Raw genomic sequence first — 23,122 nt, forward strand, 5'->3', positions numbered from 1 at the left:
GATACTTTTGTACCTCCAGCATCTTCACAATATCCTTTGCTGTTGTTCTGGGCTTGATTTGCACTTTTCGCACCAAAGTACGTTCATCTCTAGGAGACAGAATGTGTCTCCTTCTGGAGTGGTATGACGGCTGCGTGGTCACATGGTGTTTATACTTGTGCACTATTGTTTGTACAGATGAACATGGTACCTTCGGGCATTTGGAAATTGCTCCCAAGGATTAACCAGATTTGTGGAGGTCTACAATTTATTTTCTGAGGTGGCTGATTTCTTTTCATTTTCCCATGATGTCAAGCAAAGAGGCACTGAGTTTGAAGGTAGGCCTTGAAATACATCCACAGGTACACCTCCAATTGACTCAAATGATGTCAATTACCCCAACAGAATCTTCTAAAGCCATGACATAATTTTCTGGAATTTTCCAAGCTGTTTAAAGGCACAGTCAACTTAGTGTATGTAAACTTCTGATGAACTGGAATTGTGATACAGTGAATTGTAAGTGAAATAATCTGTCTGTAGACAATTGTTTGAAAAATTACTTGAGTCATGCACAAAGTAGATGTCCTAACAAACTTGCCAAAACTATAGTTTGTGAACAAGTAATTTATGGAGGGATTGAAAAACAAGTTTTAATGACTCCCACCTAAGTGTATGTAAACTTCCGACTTCAACTATATATAAGGTTCCACAGTTGACAGTGCATGTCAGCGCAAAAACCAAGCCACGAGGTCGAAGAAATTGTCCGTGGAGCTCTGATACAGGATTGTGTCGAGGCACAGATCTGGGGAAGCGTACCAAAACATTTCTGCAGCATTGATGGTCCCCAAAAACGGTTTGGAACCACCAAGACTCAGACAGGACTCTAGAGTTCCTCTGTGGAGACAACAAAGGAGTGGCAGGTAGTTTGCCCCCGGTGATGCGTTGTGCAGACCGCACCACCCTCTGAAGAGCCCTGCGGTTGTGGGGGGTGCAGTTGCCGTACCAGGCAGTGATACATCCTGACAGGATGCTCCCAATTGTGCATCTGTAAAAGTTTCAATAATATATTCGATAATATATCAACTGAGTGTGTAGCTTTTTCAATAACAGCGGGAGAAACAATGGCCGCTTTACTCAGTTGCGCAAAACTCACTCTGAGAGCCTCCACCTCTCCACTTACACAATGTGATCCTTCACGCTCATTTTTCAAAATAAAAGCCTGAAACTATGTCTGAAGACTGTTGACACCTTAGGGAAGCCATAGAAAAAGGAACCTGGTTGATATCCCTTTAAATGAGGAACAGAGAGGTTTCAAAATAAGAGACACTTCCTGCTTTGGATTTTCCTCAGGCTTTCACCTGCAATATCAGTTCTGTTATACTCACAGATAATATTGTTACAGTTTTGGAAACTTTAGAGTGTTTTCTATCCAAATCGGACAATTATATGCATATTCTAGTTTCTGGGGTTGAGAAATAGGCCGTTTCAAATGGGTACGTTTTTTTTGCCAAAAACAAAAATACTGCACCCTACACGCAAAACGGTAACACTTTTTTGGTTACTACATGATTCCATATGTGTTATTTCATAGTTTTGATGTCTTCACTATTATTATGCAATGTAGAAAATAGTAAAATAAAGAAAAACCCTTGAATGAGTAGGTGTGTCCAAACTTTTGACTGCTACTGTTTATATTTAAAATAATATATGGGGGATTGGAAAATATGCAGACAATTACACTGATAGAAGCCACAATCTGTCTGCAACATTAAAGCTGATCTAACCCTTTAAAAAAATGTTGAGCTGAGTGCCACTGTTGATGTGAGTCACATGAAAAAGGTCCTGACTTTTCAAACATTTTCTTGGCTACCTTGTGGGGACATTCTGGTGACTTGTGGTCCTGATAATGAACACCCACACACTCACACACACACTCCTCACCTCTATACACAAGCAGCTGGGCTCTCCCTTCTCAGTGACGACACACTCTCTTCCTGCTCCACAAAACACATTGGCACACACTTTACTCTTACTCTGCACCTCCTGAGGAAAGAGAAAACACACATTGTTAGTGCTGAAAACAAACACACAGCTTTGGCACATGAGCACACTGTAAGCACAAACACACACAGATGGGTAGTTCTTCTGTTACATGTATTTTAAATAGGTATTATAATTACTTCTGAGTATTCTGTATGTTGTATTGCACTGGGCTGAACTTACATTCCAATGTATTTTGTAAGAAGATACCTTGGAAAGCTGTAATTTGTATCCTATTTCTTTATAGCTAACTAAATATAAATATATTTGTAAAAATGTATAATTTCAAAGAATGCTGTGTATTACTCGAATGATCTCCACCCCAAAACAAGGCGAATGACAATACCCAGTGTGCTTTGTAGTTGTTAATTTTCACATATACATTTTGGTAATTTAGCAGATGCTCTTATCCAGAGTGAAAACTCATTCAACTAAGGTATATAAATAACAACATATCACAGTCATAGAAAGTAAGAAGTTTCTGAAACCGTTAATGAGAATGTTGTTGCTGTTCTACAAAATACATGTATAGTAATTAAGTACAATACTTTGCAAAAGTATATTATATTTCATTTTGATACATTGGTCTTTAGGGGCATTTGCAGTTGTATTTTGTTGTATATGCATGCACACACCCCCACAAACACACACACAGGAAAAAATACAGCATTTACATGTCTCAGACACAAGGTGTCACTGTTGCCCAGTCTCAGAAGAGCCAGTGTTCTTCAGAATAGAATGAGTGGTTTCACATGTAGGATGAGGTTCAGTGGGCTCCTATCACACTCCCTATCAGGATACTATCAGCTTCGCTGACGCAGTCACATGAAAGAGACAGCATAACTCAGAAACCCTCAGGAACCACAACAAAACATTCAGCAAACACACACACACGCACACAAACACGCACAAAAACACGCACACAAACACGCACAGAAACACGCACACAAACACGCACAGAAACACGCACACAAACACGCACACACACACACACACACACACACACACACACACACACACACACACACACGCACACACTGTAACAAATTGCTTGTGAATTTACAGCAAAAAATGTACAGCTATCTACTGTAATTATATATTAACGTACAGTACTGTAAAGAGCAACACATTATGGGGGCTCAATGGCATTCCACTACACTGCTATACAATTTTACAGTAAAGCACAGTATTACCTGTTCTGCTGTATATTCACAGCAACATACTGTGAATTATGGCGTATTATGGTAAAATGTTGTTGGAAGGGAAAGAATGGCTGGCTCCTTATCATATTTAGAGCCATGCCTTGTAAGGGGCTATATTTGTTGCACCTGTTAGTGAGAATACTGCACTAATTGAACTGATATGTGCTATTACTGGCCTAATAGGGGCAAACAAATATACAAACATGCATGCTGATAACTGCCTTACTAGAGATGCACAATTTTTGTTACAAACTCCCAGAAGACACGGTGGCTATCTCATTGCCATGACAACGGGTAATTGTCCTTAAATGGGGCCAAAGCAGTTCCCTTCCAACAGAGCACAGACAGGTTCTCTCTATCTCTACCTGAGTGAAGGTCTCTCACATGAATTCCTGTTTGTGGCAGCTGTTAGTTACCATGTCAACTACGTCATGCTCACCTCAAGAAACGACATAGTGTAAACAGGAAGTGGCCTGTAGTAAAAGCCTGAGCCAACACAATGTGACGATAGGGACAATTCTTATATTAGTAATAAGTCAGTTAAGACCAAATTCTTATTTACAATGAAAGCCTACAAGAGCCAAACCTGGACCAATTGTTTGCCACCCTATGGGACTCCCAATCACAGCTGGTTGTGATACAGCCTGGATTTGAACCAGGGTGTCTGTAGTGACGCATCTAGCACTGAGATGCAGTGCCTAAGACTGCACAACTTGGGAACTTGAGTGTAGTGTACTGATTCGTGATGGCATCGCTGTGGGGACCGAAATTCTCCAAAAGTCCCCACAAGGATAGTTAATTGTGGGGTCATTTCCCACATCCCCATGAAGACAAAGGCCATTTTAAGCTGATGGGTTAGGCTTAGGTTTACAATTAGGGTTAGAAATAACATAAGAATAACATAAGGGTAAGGGGTTAGTGGTTATATACGGCTGTGATTATAATCGAAGAGAATTCTCTTGGTAGATAATGCGGTCTACATTTGATTGTGAGGAATTCTAAATCAGGTGAACAGAAGGATTTGAGTTCCTGTATGTTTCTTTCATCGCACCATGTCTAGTTAGCCATAAGGCATACGCCCCCACCCCTCTTCTTACCAGAAAGGTGTTTAGCAGACACATCGATGGCTCTGAACGAACTTTATTTAACTCTTTGCAAACTGGAAACCATTTATCCGGAGGCTGCATTCATTGTTGCTGGGGATTTTAACAAGGCTAATCTGAAAACAAGACTCCCTAAATTTTATCAGCGTATCGATTGCGCAACCAGGGGTGGAAAAACCTTGGATCACTGTTACTCTAACTTCCGCGACGCATATAAGGCCCTGCCCCGCCCCCCTTTCGGAAAAGCTGACCACGACTCCATTTTGCTGATACCTGCCTACAGACAAAAACTAAAACAAGAAGCTCCCACGCTGAGGTCTGTCCAACGCTGGTCCGACCAAGCTGACTCCACACTCCAATACTGCTTCCATCACGTGGACTGGGACATGTTTCGTATTGCGTCAGATAACAACATTGACGAATACGCTGATTCAGTGTGCGAGTTCATTAGAACGTGCGTTGAAGATGTCGTTCCCATAGCAATGATTAAAACATTCCCTAACCAGAAACCGTGGATTGATGGCTGCATTCGCATGAAACTGAAAGCGCGAACCACTGCTTTTAATCAGGGCAAGGTGTCTGGTAACATGACCGAGTACAAACAGTGCAGCTATTCCCTCCGCAAGGCTATCAAACAAGCTAAGCGTCAGTACAGAGACAAAGTAGAATCTCAATTCAACGGCTCAGACACAAGAGGCATGTGGCAGGGTCTACAGTCAATCACGGACTACAGGAAGAAATCCAGCCCAGTCACGGACCAGGATGTCTTGCTCCCAGGCAGACTAAATAACTTTTTTGCCCGCTTTGAGGACAATACAGTGCCACTGACACGGCCTGCAAAGGAAACATGCGGTCTCTCCTTCACTGCAGCCGAGGTGAGTAAAACATTTAAATGTGTTAACCCTCGCAAGGCTGCAGGCCCAGACGGCATCCCCAGCCGCGCCCTCAGAGCATGCGCAGACCAGCTGGCTGGTGTGTTTACGGACATATTCAATCAATCCCTATACCAGTCTGCTGTTCCCACATGCTTCAAGAGGGCCACCATTGTTCCTGTTCCCAAGAAAGCTAAGGTAACTGAGCTAAACGACTACCGCCCGTAGCACTCACTTCCGTCATCATGAAGTTCTTTGAGAGACTAGTCAAGGACCATATCACCTCCACCCTACCTGACACCCTAGACCCACTCCAATTTGCTTACCGCCCAAATAGGTCCACAGACGATGCAATCTCAACCACACTGCACACTGCCCTAACCCATCTGGACAAGAGGAATACCTATGTGAGAATGCTGTTCATCGACTACAGCTCGGCATTCAACACCATAGTACCCTCCAAGCTCGTCATCAAGCTCGAGACCCTGGGTCTCGACCCCGCCCTGTGCAACTGGGTACTGGACTTCCTGACGGGCCGCCCCCAGGTGGTGAGGGTAGGTAACAACATCTCCTCCCCGTTGATCCCCAACACTGGGGCCACACAAGGGTGCGTTCTGAGCCCTCTCCTGTACTCCCTGTTCACCCACGACTGCGTGGCCACGCACGCCTCCAACTCAATCATCAAGTTTGCGGAAGACACAACAGTGGTAGGCTTGATTACCAACAACGACGAGACGGCCTACAGGGAGGAGGTGAGGGCCCTCGGAGTGTGGTGTCAGGAAAATAACCTCACACTCAACGTCAACAAAACTAAGGAGATGATTGTGGACTTCAGGAAACAGCAGAGGGAACACCCCCCTATCCACATCGATGGAACAGTAGTGGAGAGAGTAGCAAGTTTTAAGTTCCTCGTCATACACATCACAGACAAACTGAATTGGTCCACTCACACAGACAGCATCGTGAAGAAGGCGCAGCAGCACCTCTTCAACCTCAGGAGGCTGAAGAAATTCGGCTTGTCACCAAAAGCACTCACAAACTTCTACAGATGCACAATCGAGAGCATCCTGGCGGGCTGTATCACCGCCTGGTACGGCAACTGCTCCGCCCTCAACCGTAAGGCTCTCCAGAGGGTAGTGAGGTCTGCACAACGCATCACCGGGGGCAAACTACCTGCCCTCCAGGACACCTACACCACCCGATGTTACAGGAAGGCCATAAAGATCATCAAGGACATAAACCACCCGAGCCACTGCCTGTTCACCCCGCTATCATCCAGAACGCGAGTTCAGTACAGGTGCATCAAAGCTGGGACCGAGAGACTGAAAAACAGCTTCTATCTCAAGGCCATCAGACTGTTAAACAGCCACCACTAACATTGAGTGGCTGCTGCCAACACACTGACACTGACTCAACTCCAGCCACTTTAATAATGGGAATTGATTGGAAATGATGTAAATATATCACTCGCCACTTTAAACAATGCTACCTTATATAATGTTACTTACCCTACATTATTCATCTCATATGCATACGTATATACTGTACTCTATATCATCGACTGCATCCTTAGGTAATACATGTATCACTAGCCACTTTAACTATGCCACTTTGTTTACATACTCATCTCATATGTATATACTGTACTCGATACCATCTACTGTATCTTGACTATGCTGCTCTGTACCATCACTCATTCATATATCCTTATGTACATATTCTTTATCCCCTTACACTGTTTATAAGACAGTAGTTTAGGAATTGTTAGTTAGATTACTTGTTGGTTATTACTGCATTGTCGGAACTAGAAGCACAAGCATTTCGCTACACTCGCATTAACATCTGCTAACCATGTGTATGTGACAAATACAATTTGATTTGATTTGATTTGGTTAGGTTTGGGTTACAGTTAGGGGCTTGGGGTTAGGGACAATATGATCTTTAATGTAAATACATTCTAGGTCACCACAAGGATAGAAGAGCTGTGTGTGTGTGTGAATAGTAGGAACATACTAACTGTATATGTTTTCTGTGGAGAAGATATGACCTCATACAGAACACACACTAACAGTCTTTGCTTTTGTTCATTCTCTTTATACTTGTAAATGTTTCTATTGCTCTTTCTTTCCGTTGTTTCTCTATTTCTGTGCCTTTGTCTCTCCTGAAACAAGGGCAGTATACTTGCCAAGTCCAGTTCATTATGAGCAACAGGCCAGCCAATCACCAGCTGCCAAGCACAGCTCTGGGAGTAGCCTTACAGCCCTCCCAACTACCCCCTCCCTCCCCATTTTCACTGTGTGTGTGAGTGTGTGTGTGTTTAAAACAGGGTGTATCCACATCTGGAGTCTGAGCTGTGTTTTCCTTTGGGCCCATTCCCATGGTCTATGTAATTCTTACCCCACCCCCTCCTCGGGTCCCCTGTTCTTCGCTCTCCTCCCTCCCCTGTGTGTTGTGTTAGCGCGTGCGTGTGGGTGAGTCATGGAATGTGGGAGAAATCCCTGAAGGCTCCTGTGACCTGCCATCTCTCCAATCAGCCTTTAGGAAGCTAATGACAGGCTAACATGGAGGTCATATGGGGGCAATACAGCCTGTTGTAATGTACCAACTACTGACCCTTACCTGAGAGAGAGAGGAGGAGGCTAAACAGCCTATTGTAATGTACTAACTACTGACCCTTACCTGAGAGAGAGAGGAGGAGGCTGAACAGCCTATTGTAATGTACTAACTACTGACCCTTACCTGAGAGAGAGAGGAGGGGGCTAAACAGCCTATTATAATGTACCAACTACTGACCCTTACCTGAGAGAGAGAGGAGGGGGCTAAACAGCCTATTGTAATATACTAATGTACTAACTACTGACCCTTACCTGAGAGACAACCATTTGGTGGAAAGGCATATACACACACACACACAACCCTGTTTGGTGTAAAAGTTAAAACACACTCACACATCCCCCTTCCACACAAACCACAGCTGAGGTCATACTATAATACTTCTTCAAATGCCTCCCTGAGGGTTGGTGGAGTAGTGGTCCATTCAGACAGTTAGCTACAGATGGCCAGAGACCAGAGAGAGGAGCCTGTTGAAACCTGCAGTCTCTCTCTCTCTGATAACCCTAGCAGAGTAATGGATGTGCTGATGTTGCTTAGTTTAGTCTAGCTCCAGCTACACCTCTCCAAATATCGCCTGCAGGACCACCTTTCATTTTAGCTAAGAGACAGCAGTTTTTGTTCCACCAGCTCTGAATGGGGAGTTTCTATGGTGACAGGGGATGTGAGGCTCAGAGAGACGCATGTCTTACTGTCCTATTGACAGGGAGAAGGTCAAGCATCACCTAGGATTACAGTCATACCAGAAAGATATACATTCATATACACAACTAGCATACACATGCATGTATGCACACACACACTGAGGCTCTTAAAATATTGAGTTAAGTAATGGCCTTTGTTTATTTGAACTGATAACGTAAAACACAATCTGAGCCAATAGCAGCCAATGGCTGTCTGGGTGATTAATGATTGGCCAATAATAAACCCCAACTGAGCCAATCGGAAATCAGAGCTGTCTGAGTGTGATTAATGATTTGCTTATGAATGTTTATTGATCAGCCTTTAAACATTTTGAGGTACTACAATCTCACTAGTCCCTTCCTTCATATCTCTCTCTATCTCCAGGTGAGGGAAGTGTATTCAGACACCACAGCTCTTCTCTACCATTCTCCGTCACTCTATAAGCCATGTAATACATTTTTATTAGAAATGAAAAGCTGAAATGTCTGGAGTCATTTGTTATGGCAAGCCTAAAACAAATCAGGACTAAATATTTGCTTAACAAGTCAAATAATAACTCACACCTATTTATCCTGATTTTTGAATGACTACCTCATCTTTGTACCCAACATGTACATTTATTTACACATAAATATTGACACAGTCTCTCAGTTGAGCAGTGGATTTTTAAATATATCTTTCTCCCCAATTTCGTGATATCCAATTACGATCTTTTCTCATTGCTGCAACTCCCCAACGGTCTCAGGAGAGGCGAAGTTTGAGTCAAGCATTCCTCGAAACACCAAACCCCTCTTTTGAACACCCGCCCGCTTAACCCGGAAGCCAGCCGCACCAACGTGTCGGAGGAAACACTGTTCAACTGACGACCGGTATCAGCCTGCAGGCGTCCGGCCCGCCACAAGGAGTCGCTAGAGTACGATGAGCCAAGTAAAGCCCCCACAGCCAAACCCTAACCCGGACGGTGCTGGGCCAATTGTGTGCCGCCCTATGGGACTCTCGGTCATGACCAATTGTGACAGTGCCCGGGATTGGACAAAGTTTCAACCACGAAGACCATGGAGGTTTTCCAATGCCTCACAAAGAAGGGCACATATTGGTGGATGGGTAAAAATAAAACAATATCAGACATTGAATATTCCTTTGAACATGGTGAAGTTATTAATTACACCTTGCATGGTGTACCAATACACCCAGTCACTACAAAGATACAGGCATCCTTCCTAACTAAGTTGCCGGAGAGGAAGAAAACCTCTCAGGGATTTCACCATGAGGCCAATGGTGACTTAAAAATATAATGCCTATGATAGGCAAAAACTGAGGATGGATCAACAACATTGTAGTTACTTCACAATACTAATCTAATTGACAGAGTGAAAAAAATGACGACTGTACAGAATAAGAATATTACAAAACATGCATCCTGTTTGCAATTAACACCAAAGTAAAACTATAAAAAGTTACTGTTCATATAAGGAAATCAGTCAATTAAAATAAATGAATTAGGCCCTAATCTATGGATTTCACATGATTGGGAATATCATGAAGGGGCAGCAGGGTAGCCTAGTGGTTAGAGCGTTGGACTAGTAACCGAAAGGTTGCAAGTTCAAATCCCCAAGCTGACAAGGTACAATGAAAATACATACAGGCCAATTTTATTCCAATATATTATGCAAATTGACCTATAGATCGATAAGCATGATGGTCAAATGTATTTACATTGACTGGTATTTACATCAATGAATAAAAAGCATTGTTTTGCATTAGGATTTATTTTTCACATGTGCACAGCATACAGAGCCTATTTTGAGCTGGATTTCTCCTGCAGCTCCACAGCTTGTTGCTGCTGGAATAAAACATGTGCTTTTATAAGCCCATTCATTGGCAACAATTCTGAATGCAATTGTGTTAGAAAACTGTTTTGGTGCACGGTTAAAAAAAGCTCGGCCTACTATTGTTATTTCTCAACTGGTAATTGAAGCCTGGCTCGTTCACCATTCAAGTGCAGGCAACAGACTATCAGCACATTACCCACCACTTTACAATGTGAGCTTGAAGCCAAATGCATTTTGAAAACATACTTAATTGTTTGAAAACTGAATGGTTGTTTTTTTCATATTATTTTCAAATAGCTTACTGTGAGGAACTCGAATTATAATATATTATAATTCTCTATGGATGTTAAAAAAACAAACATTTTCCGAGCAGTTGGCCAGGTACTGCTATGCGTGCTCAGGAGCGCGCTCCCTCAACTTTATCAGGACAGAGAAACCAGACACATGCTCAGGAGCATGCTCCCTTAACATTATCAGGACAGAGAAACCAGACACATGCTCAGGAGCGCGCTCCCTCAACTTTATCAGGACAGAGAAATGCTCAGAGCATGCTCCCTCACATTATCAGGACAGAGAAATCAGACACATGCTCAGGAGCATGCTCGCTCCCTCAACTTTATCAGGACAGAGAAACCAGACACATGCTCAGAAACCAGACACATGCTCAGGAGCATGCTCCCTTAACATTATCAGGACAGAGAAATCAGACACATGCTCAGGAGCATGCTCCCTTAACATTATCAGGACAGAGAAACCAGACACATGCTCAGGAGCATGCTTTATCAGGACAGAGAAACCAGACCATTCAACATGCTTATCAGGACAGAGAAACCAGACACATGCTCAGGAGCATGCTCCCTTAACATTATCAGGACAGAGAAATCAGACACATGCTCAGGAGCATGCTCCCTTAACATTATCAGGACAGAGAAACCAGACACATGCTCAGGAGCATGCTCCCTCAACTTTATCAGGACAGAGAGCATGCTCCCTTAAAATCAGGACAGACACATGCTCAGGAGCATGCTCCCTCAACTTTATCAGGACAGAGAAACCAGACACATGCTCAGGAGCATGCTCCCTTAACATTATCAGGACAGAGAAACCAGACACATGCTCAGGAGCATGCTCCCTTAACATTATCAGGACAGAGAAACCAGACACATGCTCAGGAGCATGCTCCCTTAACATTATCAGGACAGAGAAACCAGACACATGCTCAGGAGCATGCTCCCTTAACATTATCAGGACAGAGAAACCAGACACATGCTCAGGAGCATGCTCCCTTAACATATCAGGACAGAGAAACCAGACACATGCTCAGGAGCATGCTCCCTTAACATTATCAGGACAGAGAAACCAGACACACACATGCTCAGGAGCATGCTCCCTTAACATTATCAGGACAGAGAAACCAGACACATGCTCAGAGAAACCAGCATGCTCAGGAGCATGCTTAACATTATCAGGACAGAGAAACCAGACACATGCTCAGAAGCATGTTCCCTTAACATTATCAGGACAGAGAAACCAGACACATGCTCAGGAGCATGCTCCCTTAACATTATCAGGACAGAGAAACCAGACACATGCTCAGGAGCATGCTCCCTTAACATTATCAGGACAGAGAAACCAGACACATGCTCAGGAGCATGCTCCCTCAACTTTATCAGGACAGAGAAACCAGACACATGCTCAGGAGCATGCTCCCTTAACATTATCAGGACAGAGAAATCAGACACATGCTCAGGAGCATGCTCCCTCAACTTTATCAGGACAGAGAAATCAGACACATGCTCAGGAGCGTGCTCCCTCAACATTATCAGAGAAATCAGACACATGCTCAGGAGCATGCTCCCTCAACTTTATCAGAGAAACCAGACAGAGTCTCATTGCTCACACTGAGCACTCCAAATATAAGACAATGAACATTTATTTATTTATTAAATAAACCAAAACTTGTTTCTCACAAGTGTAGTAGGTTGTGAACTCTGCAATAAAAGAAGAAAATCCACAACTGGAATGAGAACAGTAAATGTTAATATTCATTATTAATTCATACATGCATTAACATTACTACAGAGATGACCTCTTCACACATCAACACTTGCTATTCATGGGTTGCGCGTTTCGTCAATTTTTTGGCCGGCAACAGTTTTATTTATCGGCTTAAAAATGTTTTTCTCTAAAAGCCAGCAATTGCCGGCTAACGGAAACCCTGGCAGTCTGCGAGCCTGCAAACACAGATCATTAGAGCAGGAAGTATGATATAACATAGCACCATAATAGCACCGCATATGGAATGGGAGGTGACATAGTTAGAAGAAACCAGTGTACACCCACACTTCACAGTGGGGGTTTAATTTCATAAAATGGGATTACTTCAGCGACTGGTTTACTTTCTCGCTGGACGCGTGCGTCCACGTGTGCACATTTGTGTGTAATGATCCACTGAGTCAGCAGTTGGATTGATGCTTCCTGTTGTGGGGCCACTTTCCCACCTCCATTATTCCCTGCCCAGGATGCACCACTGCACTCATTAGCATACAGAACATTGATAGCCAGTTTAAAGCAAGGATAAAACCCATCCCCCGACTCCTTCTCTGCCCTCTCTCTTTTCACCTGCAACAGAATCTGTAACTACCTTTAATTAAAACAACAGTATTGCTAACGGCAACCACAGTAAACGGCCAGTGAGATTAGTGTTAATCAATGCTGTACTTAAGCAATAAGGCATGACGGGGTGTGGTATATATGGTCAATATACCACGGCTAAAGGCTGTTCTTACGAACAATGCAACGCGGAGTGCCTGGATACAGCAGTTAGTCGTGGTACTGTACATTGGCCATATACCACAAACCCCCAAGGTGCCTTATTGCTATTATAAACTGGTTACCATCGTAACCATTGTCATACAAATCTGTCGTTCTGCCCCTGAACAGGCAGTTAACCCACTGTTCCTAGGCCGTCATTGAAAATAGGCATTTGTTCTTAACTGACTTGCCTAGTTAAATAAAGATAATTAAAAAAATACCCATGGTATACGGTCTGATATACCACAGCTGTCAGCCAATTGGAATTCAGTGCTTGAACCACCCAGTTTATAATTTGAATTAACAAACCAATGCCCATACACCCCTTTACAGAAATGTGTAAGGGGAGTTTAAACATAATGGCTCACAGACTCTCTGCAGCTCACCATGGATGACATCATTCCTATACACCCCTCCCAATGAAACATTCATAGCTCTCAGACACATGTTTCTTATTAAACTCCAACAGGGGGGAGGGGGGTGGAAAGGAGAGCGAGGGAAAAAAGAGCATGAAGGAAAGGTACTGTACATACTGTAGGGAACAAGAGAGGGTAAGAATATGAATAAAAGGGAGCGTGGCAAAATAATCTGAAGAGAGAGGGAGAAAGAGGAAGGGAGGGAGGAAAAGAGTCAGACCAAGAGGGGAAGAGAGAACAAGTAGAGATTGGTTGGGTGCTCAACTGTGCCTCTGTCAATGTCTATTGGGGATTCTCCGGAGCCAAAATCTCATAAATATCTTGGTAAGAGGGACGTTCCCCCAAACTCCCTCCTCCGTCCCCATTTCCTATATCCCTCCCCTCTACACAACTCCCAGCCTCCCCAGGGTTGTCCTAGCCTATGCACACAACTCAGACCCAGTCCAAACCAGGCCAGAGAGAGAGAGAGAGAGAGAGAGAGAGAGAGAGAGAGAGAGAGAGAGAGAGAGAGAGAGAGAGAGAGAGAGAGAGAGAGAGAGAGAGAGAGAGAGAGAGAGAGAGAGAGAGAGAGAGAGAGAGAGAACCTCTCTCCTCGGCTAAGGGACACATTGGAGGATAGCCCAGAGGAAAAAATACTTTACAGCAGTTTTAATTAGAATGTTTTATAATAATTAGGAGGAATGTTGTTTTTTTCAACGACAGCTCCTTAATTTCTAAATGTCTACTTTTAATTATCCTGAAACGGACATGTATCCTACAAAGACTGCATATGGATCTTCACACTTTTGAGCCTAAGTTCCAACTAATCAGGCTTTCATCATACCTTTACTCCACTGAGTTCAATTTAAAGGAGTTATGGAGGGAACCCCTGCTGAGCGACCAGTAGTGAACTGAAATGACTTGCAGTGCATTAGACACCACACTACAGCATGACAGGGATTTCTCATCCTCCTCTGAGATGAAACGCCTGGTTCCTATTCTATGCATTTATATTGGAGTGAGAGAGGAGTGACCAGTACGTAGCTGTGATGAGGAAACAGTAATATAAGGAACAGTTACAGAGAGAAATGACATCCATACACACAGGCTCTCTGGTCGTCTTTGTTCCATACACATTGGCCGTGTCTGAATACTTGTACTTGCGTTCTAAATAGCAGGCATTTTGGGTATCTGAAATAAAACATTTGAAATAAAATGCATATATTTTCAGTATGCGTCACGTCTACTCCCGCTCCTCCCCTCTGGTAGTCGATCTCCATCGGTACTGGCATCCATCATTACGCGCACCTGCACGTCATCATGAGGCACACCTGGACTCCATTACCTCACTTATTAACTTCCCTATATCTGGCACACCCTTAGCTTCTCTCCCCATTCAGTATTGTGTCTGTGTCTAGGTTAAGACGCCACTACGATGTTGTTTTGGTCCATGTTTGTTGGTTTATTAAACGTGCCACCTGCTTCTTGACTCTTAGCGTCTTCTTTACAATACGCTTTAAATACCAGGATGTCATACTCATTTAGGCTTTTCAGCTAGTAGAATTCACTGGACATTATTGAGGAAGGGAATTGTCTTTCCAGACCCACATGTTTTACAACAGCTGATTATCTGTTTATCTTTTAAAAAAACAGAATGCCAGGAATCAACGCAATTGCACAATTGACTACACATCTCAGTATATATGAGACAGTATGTTGACATTTTTTGCTTACTGCATTTGTTTTTACTAAACAATACGTTCTAAATAGTATGCAGTACGATTAGTACATAGTATGTCATTTTAGGAAGTAGTAGGCGAGACAGACTTCGGACATGGCCAAAGACCAGTGTTTGTGTCTGGTTCTCTGGCCAAATGGAGCGAGAGAAAATAACATTGTGTACTGATCTGTATTTGTTTCTTGGAGATGTTGTTTTCTTATACACGTATCTGGAATGGAATCCTGTGTGATGTCATTATAAAGCTGCACATTCCATATCCCATGAGATTCAAGATCATGTCAAAAAGGAACGGAAAACAAAGACAAATGGAGAGAGAGGGTGAGAAGGGGGAAAGAGGGAAAGAAATAGGTTGAGAGAGAGAAACAGAGCAAGGCTGAAAGAGAGAAAGGGTGAGAGAGGTAGGGTGAGAGAGCGAGAGAGAGAAAGAGGAAGGGAGAGAGAGAAAGAGGGAGGGAGAGAGAATGCGAGAGAGATGAAAGCAGGGAGAGGGAGCTGTAGAAAGGGATAGAGAAAAAGAAATAGCAAACAAAATACTAAGAAGAAAGAGTGAAAGAAAAAAAAGAATGAAAGCTGTTAGTCAGGAAGTTGTCATGGCCTGAGCTTATAGACACATCTGCTGGCTGTTACAATGTCACCAAGAAAATAAAGTCCCTAAAACAGAGTGCCACCAATTGGCCCATCGTCGTCCGGGTTAGGGAGGGTTTGGCCGGCAGGGATGTCCTTGTCCAATCTCGCACCAGCGACTCCTGTGGCAGACCAGGCGCAGTGCATGCTGACACAGTTGCCAGCTGTATGGCTTTTCCTCCGACACATTGGTGCGGCTGGCTTCCGCGCCTCTCCCGAGTCCGTACGACTGTAATTACCAATTGGATACCACGGAATTGAGCAGAAAAACAAAATCGGAGTGCCACCACTGCCTAACCTAACCCAGTGGGCACATGGCACAGTCAGGACAATGACACCTCTGTCCTGTTGCCTCCATCTCCATTGCTAAATCCAAGGAGGAGGCTTCTATTTCTTTCTCTGTCCATCTCTCTTGTGCTGATTTTGTGTCGAACTTTCATTATCCATACCCTCACCTTTCCTTCTTTCCTGTCTCCCTCTTTATGTGAAAATCTCTTCTTTTTGTTGTAAATTATCCTTTCTCTCATTCCCAGCTCCCCACCTTGCCTCTCTCTCCCTTATCCTCCCTTCTCTCTCCCCCTCTCTCCACCCCACTTCTCTCCCTGCCTGTTCTTGGCAGCCCTCCAGTCTGTCTGGGTGGGAGGGCTCAGACCCAGGCCCAGACCAGAAGAATTGGTAGTTTCCCTGCCCCAGACACTACTCCCTCCATGGGGCCACAGTAAGGGCTAATGGCTAAAAGTGTGTTTGGCAAAGGAAGTGGGCCTGTTTGCAGACCTCTACAGTATAGGTTGGAATATGTAGAATGGACAGCCATTTTGGGGACTGGAATGTTCAGATGCATGTTGGAGACCATGGTTATCATCAAAGTTCAATACACTGTGTCAATTCAAGTGTTCCGCCGAGTCGAATAGGTCCGTGTTCATTTTCTACATTGAAGTATTGTGTCATAAACCATTTCATATTGAAGCTGCACTGAAATTAGGCTGTGTGTGTCTCCCAGGGCTCTGCTTGGTATTAATTGCCCACCAATTTGGGCCCGATGTTTGGGCATGCTGCCAAGTGCTATCTTTGTGCCTGGTCCAATCCCACGACACACACACACACGAGATGGAGCTAGCTACAGAAAAAGAGGCTAGAGAGAGAGAGAGAGGATGGTGTTATAAAGCAACCATATGAGGCAGTGAGGCATGACGTCTTTGTACCGCGTGTGCGTGTGTTTCTTGTGTTTCTGTGTCTCTGATGAGGATAAGAGAGCAGTACAGCTGGTTAATGAGGATTCCTTTCATGACTAGACAAGAGTGAGGAGATCACAGAACATGGCCATAAAACACTGGCACACACTCTGTCTCTCTCAATTCAATTCAACGGGCTTTATTGGCATGGGAAACATACGTTTACATTGCCAAAGCAAGTGAAATAGATATCAAACGAAAGAGAAATTAACAATAAAAAATTAACAGTAAACATTACACTTACAAAAGTTTCAAAGGAATAGAGACATTTCAAATGTCATATTATGTCTATGTACAGTGTTGTAATGATGTGCTAACGTGACCCGATTCAGGAAACTAGGCATATGTCGCAAGTCGTGACATCACAGGAGAGCTGTTGGAACATAAAACATTTATTTTCATCAAAATGTGTTTCTTGGCAGAAATGCCTTCCCGAACATGTGAAGTTCATGTGACTTAATATCAAACTTGTATTCCATCTGTAAATACAAATACAATTGTTAAATTACGAGCCTAGTTTGTTTAGTTTCAGATATTACACATTTCTAATTTTGACAGAACGTGGCCTAATTTCAAGTGTACTGTTAGCTAGCTAACGTTAGCTGGCTGGGTCGCTAGGTAACGTTGTGCATGATCTTATTCTTCGTATCTCAGACACATTTGCTTGACTAGTTATAGCCATAGAACCTACCTGCAGATTCAGTTAGGGTGTAACATCAAAGGGTAGTAACGTCAAGAGTTGTGATCATGGTCCATTGTTTAGCTAGCTAGCTACATGTCTTAACAAAAGACATGAACGCTCAACACCAGTTGAATATTTATTTTTACTTATTTATTTCACCTTTATTTAACCAGGTAGGCAAGTTGAGAACAAGTTCTCATTTACAATTGCGACCTGGCCAAGATAAAGCAAAGCAGTTTGATACATACAACAACACAGAGTTACACATGGAGTAAAACAAACATACAGTCAATAATACATTAGAAAAATAAGTCTATATATAATGTGAGCAAGTGAGGTGAGATAAGGGAGGTAAAGGCAAAAAAAGGCCATGGTGGCGAAGTAAATACAATATAGCAAGTAAAACACTGGAATGGTAGATTTGCAGTGGAAGAATGTGCAAAGTAGAGATAGAAATAATGGGGTGCAAAGGAGCAAAATAAATAAATAAATGCCGTAGGGAAAGAGGTAGTTGTTTGGGCTAAATTATAGATGGGCTATGTACAGGTGCAGTAATCTGTCAGCTGCACAGACAGCTGGTGCTTAAAGCTAGTGAGGGAGATAAGTGTTTCCAGTTTCAGAGATTTCTGTAGTTCGTTCCAGTCATTGGCAGCAGAGAACTGGACGGAGAGGAGGCAAAAGGAAGAATTGGTTTTGGGGTTGACCAGAGAGATATACCTGCTGGAGCGCGTGCTACAGGTGGGTGCTGCTATGGGGACCAGCGAACTGAGATAAGGGGGGACTTTACCTAGCAGGGTCTTGTAGATGAGCTGGAGCCAGTGGGTTTGGCGACGAGTATGAAGCGAGGGCCAGCCAACGAGATCATACAGGTCGCAGTGGTGGGTAGTATATGGGGCTTTGGTGACAAAACGGATGGCACTGTGATAGACTGCATCCAATTTGCTGAGTAGAGTGTTGGAGGCTATTTTGTAAATGACATCGTCGAAGTCAAGGATCGGTAGGATAGTCAGTTTTACGAGGGTATGTTTGGCAGTATGAGTGAAGGAGGCTTTGTTGCGAAATAGATGCTTAACCTCTTACATCTATGGGTGCGCTATTTCATTTTTGGATGAAAAACGTTCCCGTTTTAAACAAGATATTTTGTCACAAAAAGATGCTCGACAATGCATATAATTGATACCATTCGAAAGAAAACACTCTGACGTGTCCAGAAATACCAAGATATTCTCTGTGCGTGCCCTAGAACGTGAGCTTCAGGCAAAACCAAGATGAGATGGCATCCAGGAAATGACAAGGATTGTTGAGGCTCTGTTTTCCATTGTCTCCTTATATGGCTGTGAATGCGAGAGGAATGAGCCTGCCCTTTCTGTCGTTTCCCCAAGGTGTCTGCAGCATTGCGACGTATTTGTAGGCAGATCATTGGAAGATTGACCATAAGAGACCACATTTACCAGGTGTCCGCCCGGTGTCCTGCGCCGAAATTGGTGCGCAAAACTCAGCTGCCAGTATTTTTCCATGCGATACAGAGAGGAAAGCAAGCTTCCACGAACTGCATATCAATGAAGAGATATGTGAAAAAACACCTTGAGGATTGATTCCAAACAACGTTTGCCATGTTTCGGTCGATATTATGTAGTTAATCCGGAAAAAGTTTTACATTGTAGGTGACTGAATTTTCGGGTCGTTTCGGTAGCCAGACGCAATGTAGAAAACGGAACGATTTCTCCTACACACAGACGCTTTCAGGAAAAACTGCGCATTTGGTATGTAACTGAGTCTCCTCATTGAAAACATCAGAAGCTCTTCAAAGGTAAATGATTTTATTTATTTGGTTATCTGGTTTTTGTGAAAATGTTGCGTGCTAAATGCTACTCAAAATGCTATGCTAGCTTTGCATACTCTTACACAAATTAGTCAATTTCTATGGTTCAAAAGCATATTTTGAAAATCTGAGATGACAGTGTTGTTAAGAAAAGGCTAAGCTTGTGAGCAGACGCATTATTTTCATTTTATTTGCGATTTTCAGAAATCGTTAACGTTGCGTTATGCTAATGAGCCTGAGGCTTTAGTCACAAACCCGGATCCGGGATGGGGAGTTTCAAGAAGTTAATGTGAATCTGGAAGGAGAGTTTACAGTCTAACCAGACACTTAGGTATTTGTAGTTGTCCACATATTCCAAAACAGAACCGTCCAGCGTAGTGATGCTAGTTGGGGGGGCGGGTGCGGGCAGCAATCCATTGAAGAGCATGCATTTAGTTTTACTAGCATTTAAAAGCAGTTGGAGGCCACGGAAGGAGTGTTGTACGGCATTGAAGCTCGTTTGGAGGTTTGTTGTCCAAAGAAGGGCCAGATGTATGCATAATGGTGTTGTCTGCGTAGAAGCGGATCAGAGAATCACCAGCAGCAAGAGCGACATCATTGATATATACAGAGAAAAAAGTCGGACAAGAATTGAACCCTGTGGCACCCCCATAGAGACTGCCAGAGGTCCGGACAACAGACCCTCCGATTTGACATACTGAACTCTATCTCAAGGATCGGTAGGATGGTCAGTTTTACGAGGGTATGCGTGGCAGCATGAGTGAAGGATACTTTGTTGTGAAATTGCAAACCGTTTTCTAGATTTCATTTTGGATTGGAGATGCTTAATGTGAGTCTGGAAGGAGTGTTTACAGTCTAACCAGACACCTAGGTATTTGTAGTTGTCCACATATTCTAAGTCAGAGCCGTCCAGAGTAGTGATGTTGGACAGGCGGGCAGGTGCAGGCAGTGATCAGTTGAAGAGCATGCATTTAGTTTTACTTGTATTCAAAAGCAATTGGAGGCCACAGAAGGAGAGTTGTATGGCATTGAAGCTCGCCTGGAGGGTTGATAACACAGTGTCCAAAGAAGGGCCAGAAGTATACAAAATAGTGTTGTCTGCGTTGAGGTGGATCAGAGACTCAACAGGAGCAAGAGCAACATCATTAATGTATACCGAGAAGAGAGTCGGTCCAAGAATTGAACCCTGTGGCACACCCATAGAGACTGCCAGAGGCCCAGACAACAGACCCTCCGATTTGACACACTGAACTCTATCAGAGAAGTAGTTGGTGAACCAGGCGAGGCAATCATTTGAGAAACCAAGGCTGTCGAGTCTGCCGATGAAGATGTGGTGATTGACAGAGTCGAAAGCCTTGGCCAGGTCAATGAATACGGCTGCACAGTACTGTTTCTTATCGATGGCGGATAAGATATCGTTTAGGACCTTGAGCGTGGCTGAGGTGCACCCATGACCAGCTCTGAAACCAGATTGCATAGCGGAGAAGGTATGGTTGGATTCAAAATGGTCAGTAATCTGTTTGTTGATTTGGCTTTCGAGGAACTTAGAAAGGCAGGGTAGGATAGATATAGGTCTGTAGCAGTTTGGGTCAAGAGTGTCCCCCCCTTGAAGAGGGGGATGACCGCAGCTGCTTTCCAATGTTTGGGAATCTCAGACGACACGAAAGAGAGAACCAAGGGCTATATCTGTTCCTGGTTCTAAATGTATTGAATATGAATATGAATATTTTCGAGTAATATTTTTTTACCGTTGCGCTATGCTAATTAATGTAGTTGATGATAATTCTCCCGGATCCGGGATGGGTAGTTCTAAGAGGTTTTAAGCATGTTCCAGTTTAGGTCACCTAACAGCATGAGCTCTGAAGATAGATGGGGGGCAATCAGTTCACATATGGTGTCCAGAGCACAGCTGGCGGCAGAGGGTGGTCTATAGCAGGCGGCATCGGTGAGAGACTTGTTTTTAGAGAGGTGGATTTTTAAAAGCAGAAGTTCAAATTGTTTGGGTACAGACCTGGATAGTAGGACAGAACTCTGCAGGCTATCTTTGCAGTAGATTGCAACACCACCCCCTTTGGCCGTTCTATCTTGTCTGAAAATGTTGTAGTTAGGGATGAACATTTCAGAGCCAGGATTCAGACGCGGCTAGAACATCTGGGTTGGCAGAGTGTGCTAAAGCAGTGAATAAAACAAACGTAGGGAGGAGGCTTCTAATGTTAACATGCATGAAACCAAGGCTATTACGGTTACAGAAGTCATCAAAAGAGAGCGCCTGGGGAATAGGAATGGAACTAGGCACTGCAGGCCCTGGATTCACCTCTATATCACAAGAGGAACGTACAGACAAAGGTATGGTAAGATGTGAATACAGTGGAGGTAAACCTAGGTATTGAGTGATGATGAGAGAGAGATTGTCTCTAGAAACATCATAATCGAATATTTCCTGTGTCAGTAAACATCCACTACATTCTTCGATCAGAATGTAGTGGAAGGAGTCATACTTACCCAATACATTGTTTTGTTTCAGTTCGGGTGTCCATGTAGTAGCATATGCTACCACTTTCAGCTCAAATGCACCAAAAATGACTTCTTGTCAAGAACAGTTGCGCATCAAAACTTCAAAATTACATATTATATGTAGACTAAACTGGTCAAACTAAGTGCAGAATCAAGCTTTAGGATGTTATAAACGTACAAAACGATTGGCATTACAACCGGACAATACGAATTCATCTCAGGCAAGCTGGAACAGAGGAAGGTCTGTGTCCAATTCGCGCCCTAACGCACATGTATTTTCTCGCGACACCCACTGTTTTTCGTCTCAAAGGGTCAAAGTTCACGGGATTTGCACAATTAAACGCTCTACTGAATGGGGACATCTAGTGGAAGACATAGAATGTGTCTCCAGATCCATAACTTGTTGGGAAGGGAGGGGGCGATGACGTCAAAGTTGCCCCAACTTTCAGGATTCCAAAACTAATTTGGGAGATTGCCTGCCCTGTGAGTTCTGCTATACTTACAGACATAATTCAAACGGTTTTAGAAGCTTTAGAGTGTTTTCTATCCAATAATAATAATTATATGCATATATTAGAAATTTAGGACAGATTTCTTTTCAGTTTACTATGGGCACACAATTCATCCAAAGGGGGCAGTATTATCCCTAACCCTAACTGTTTTTAACCAGCTCTGCTAGGGTGACTAAAATGGTCAGAGTGGGGTGTTCACTCATTATGTGTCTGGATGTAGCTAGCCAATGTTAGCCAGTTAGCTTGGTTCATTGACTGTGGTTGTGAGGTCAGAGCTTTCAGAAACATCCCTACTTATTGGCCAGAGCGTCCAGCGTGGGCTCTGAACGTGAAACGCTCTGAATTTACGAACGGACAATCTGACAGCACAGTTGCAGGTAACTATGCTCTGGATAACATACTGTAACAGCCTAAATTTGTTAATAATGGCCACAGTGGTCTATATCCCCCCTCAAGCCAATACC

The 23,122-nt window shown here is 43.4% G+C and overlaps 1 protein-coding gene across 1 annotated transcript in view; it reads right to left on the reverse strand.

The window, feature by feature from the left end:
* Positions 1-23,122, reverse strand: part of LOC135547424 (follistatin-related protein 1-like) — a 63,082-nt gene that overhangs the window by 26,761 nt on the left and 13,199 nt on the right. The window contains exon 3 of the mRNA XM_064976435.1: positions 1,921-2,022. Coding sequence (XP_064832507.1) covers positions 1,921-2,022 — 102 coding nt within the window. The remainder of the gene's footprint in view (positions 1-1,920; positions 2,023-23,122) is intronic.

The sequence above is a fragment of the Oncorhynchus masou genome, chromosome 10 (assembly GCF_036934945.1).
Source record: "Oncorhynchus masou masou isolate Uvic2021 chromosome 10, UVic_Omas_1.1, whole genome shotgun sequence".
NCBI classification, from domain to species: domain Eukaryota; kingdom Metazoa; phylum Chordata; class Actinopteri; order Salmoniformes; family Salmonidae; genus Oncorhynchus; species Oncorhynchus masou.